Source organism: Aptenodytes forsteri, unplaced genomic scaffold, assembly GCF_000699145.1.
Source record: "Aptenodytes forsteri isolate BGI_AS27 unplaced genomic scaffold, ASM69914v1 Scaffold257, whole genome shotgun sequence".
Classification (NCBI taxonomy): Eukaryota; Metazoa; Chordata; class Aves; order Sphenisciformes; family Spheniscidae; genus Aptenodytes; species Aptenodytes forsteri.
The window spans coordinates 1,259,832-1,262,815 of record NW_008795194.1 but is presented as its reverse complement, the minus strand read 5'-3'; the positions used below and the strand labels follow the sequence as shown (position 1 = coordinate 1,262,815).

The 2,984-nt window shown below is 50.9% G+C and overlaps 1 protein-coding gene across 1 annotated transcript in view; it reads right to left on the bottom strand.

Moving 5' to 3' along the window:
- Positions 1 to 1,384: 1,384 nt before the first annotated feature.
- The window catches only part of METAP1D (methionyl aminopeptidase type 1D, mitochondrial), a 23,756-nt gene continuing 22,156 nt past the window's right edge, over positions 1,385 to 2,984 (bottom strand). Inside the window, exons 9-11 of the mRNA XM_009278670.1 lie at positions 2,794 to 2,841; positions 1,810 to 1,888; positions 1,385 to 1,675 (exon numbers count right to left, since the gene is read on the bottom strand). Coding sequence (XP_009276945.1) covers positions 1,597 to 1,675; positions 1,810 to 1,888; positions 2,794 to 2,841 — 206 coding nt within the window. The 3' untranslated portion in view covers positions 1,385 to 1,596. The remainder of the gene's footprint in view (positions 1,676 to 1,809; positions 1,889 to 2,793; positions 2,842 to 2,984) is intronic.

Genomic DNA, 2,984 nt, shown 5'->3' with positions numbered 1-2,984 from the left:
AGTACAGTACCTGCGGTGCCACCCATCCCGGCGCGGCCACAACCCCCGGGACGCGCCCCTGGCGTGCCCCCGGGGCGCGCGGGATCCCCAGCTGCTCCCAGCGCCCCTCGGAGGGGGCAGCCCGGCCGGGCGGCGGGGTGTTAGGAAACAAAATATATCCCCCGGGCAGTGCTGGGTGTCCCTCGCCTTCCGGCGGCCGCAGCGCGCTGTTTAACCTCTGTGCATTTGTAAACTTGTCGGCGGCATCGTCTGTTTTTACAGGTTTTAAGGCCTTCCAAGCTCCTCTCGGGGAGGACGCTCAGGAGCTGAGTGGCTGCCCCGCGGTGTTAGCCGTATTCTGGGGGGGTCCTGCTTTTTGAAAAGATGCTGTTAAAAACTATTAGAGCTGACAGCTCGCTGTACTCGAGTGAAAACAAACAGCAGACTAAAGCTGTAAGAAAGCGGCTTACTTCTGCCCTGAATCACTGAGGGAGCCGGTGCTGAGCAGCCCCGGTCGCCTGCATGCGCAACCGGCCAGCCCTCGGCACAGGACCGCATCTGCCTACAATTTAAGGGCAAGTGATTTGTACCGAAACCGCAGCGCTGCTGCCACGGGTCTGGGGTACTTCTGGATGTCACTTGCTTATCTCCAAGGCTACCCCGCATTTCACAGGACCGGGTCCTGCTCTGGTAGCCTCCGAGTACCAAGGCCAGGCACGTCCGGCCCGACGGGGCGGTCAGCAACTGGCCAATTGCAAATCAAAGCCTCCAGCCCAGGCAGGCCCAGGACAGGATCGCAGAGAGCGCGGGGTCGAGCGGGACCCGCAGCTCATGAGGACCATCAGCTCCAAACTCCGGGCAGGAGCCGGGGCTCATCCTCCAGACCGCAAACCCCTCCGTTTCTGTTAAACGCTTAAATTGCGGACTGCCTCTCCCTTAACTAACGTGGGCACCGCAGAGCAGCGGTTACCCCAAACCGGCTAATTCTTCAAGCAGGGCCATTATTGATCTCCAGAAAAGCGCGCTTTGCATCTCATTTTTAATCACTTTTTGTGCTGTGCAAAGAGAAATGAGCTGAGGCAGGAAGGGGGAGAGCTGCTGGGATGGCTGCTGGGGAAGAGGCTGCTGCCTCTGCCTGCCACCCTCAGGAAACTTTTTTCCACCCTAGCAGAAGTTACAGCCTGAGCAACAGCACTGTGCTAATCGCAGTGAAGACAAATTGACTCCATAGCTCAGCTATAAAGGGAAAATACTATGCTCCTCTGTCCTCTCAGCTGCACTGAGACCGTGTCATCCGATACGTGTTTGTCCCGCATAGGATTTGGAAGAGATGGGACCCGCTCTCTGCCCCAAATAACCCAAATCCTTTGCACTTGCAGGCTGTGCATGGCTGCTTCCAGGGTCACAAACAAGCCAAGGGACTTTTATTAAATACTCACCAGGTAACACACAGAAAGGACTATGTCCAGAGCCAACCCCTCAAGCTGCTTTTTCTGTCCCCTGCAGCAACTTACGCAGCACCCATTCCCCACAGAAATTACAGAAACCTCCTCTCTGTCCTGAGCAAAAGTGGAAATCCCAGAAGCACAGCGAGTCCCTCCACTCCTTGCTCCATCTTTAGGCTTCTTCCACCAGTTTAGAGAGGATTTCTGCTCCCTCTGAGGTAATCACAATGGTATGTTCAAACTGCGCTGATCTGAAATGCACATTTAGCAGTTATTAGGGGGCAAACGCGTCCACCATGCCTGTAAAACTCACCCGTTTTTTGGGGGGGGGCTGTCAGTGATCAGCTCCACGGCTTAGGAAAGATAAAAAAATAAAATCAGACACCTTTTATTGTCTACAGAAACTGCAGTCCATTTATCCTTCAGAATCTTAAATTCGGGGGATCCTTCCATTATTATTGGCTCTGCAACAAGAAAAACAAAACGTGTTCTAAAGTTAGTTGCACTCCCGTGTGGACTGTGAAGCAAGCAAGAAAGTGGGGGTGTCCCAGCAGGTAGCTCCCCTTCCGCACAGGTCCCATCCTCCCTGGGCTGGCACTCTCTTGCAACACTAAAATGTGAACTAAAGAGGAAGATGAAATATCAAGGTAGGAAGTTGCCCATTCCTCTTTTGTAAAAGCAGGGAATTTTAATAAAGCTTTAATTAAGACCCTGTGGATAATAACCAAAGCACCAACCACACTTACAAACAGCAGATAGTTTTAAATATTTGAATTTTTTAAACAGGCTTAAAATGTTCATTAAATCAGCAAAACAACAATTTTCCTATTTCCCTCTAATTGCCGTGCCATTTAGCCACACAGTGAGAAAGAGGGCTTTTCCCCCACCAGCTCTCCATGATTGGTATTTAGCACGTTCCGTCTGCGGGGCGAGACTCTGACTGGTTATCGGCGCTGCAGTCCCCAAACCCAAAGAGCAGCTCTGGCAGGCAGCAAATGACATAAGAGCCACCAGGCAACTCGCTGGTAAACCTCGGCTTTGGGGACACAATCGCATCCTTCTCATGCTCCACAGCCCAAGTGTGCCGGCTGAGTCTCCGCCTTGCCAAAAATATGCGTCAAATATGTCATTTAATAAGATTTATAATAAACATGTAATTTTCTAAATCTTATCATTTGGAAGCTATTTCACCCAATCGGTTCCTTTAATGCATTTTTTTAAAATATTTTAATCTGCTTCCTAAGGGGTCAGTGTCGCCGACATCCCCATATCTGCATGGAAATTTCTATATCCCAATAAAGAAATGGTACGGATCCGGGCCGCTCTGTGTGCGCTTTTTTAAAGAAAACCATAGCAGAGAGTTACTAACCTATTGTGAACGCCATTCCCTCTTCCATTAACAAATCACTGTCATTGGCTACAAAAGAAAATAAAAACGCGTTTATGGCTGCTGGGGCTTCCCCCCCCTCCCTTTTTTTTTTAGTAAACGCAACCAGCACTTGGTTTAAACCCTTTTTTGGCTCGCGGGTATCGTGCACGCCGGTCCCCGCTACCAACGGG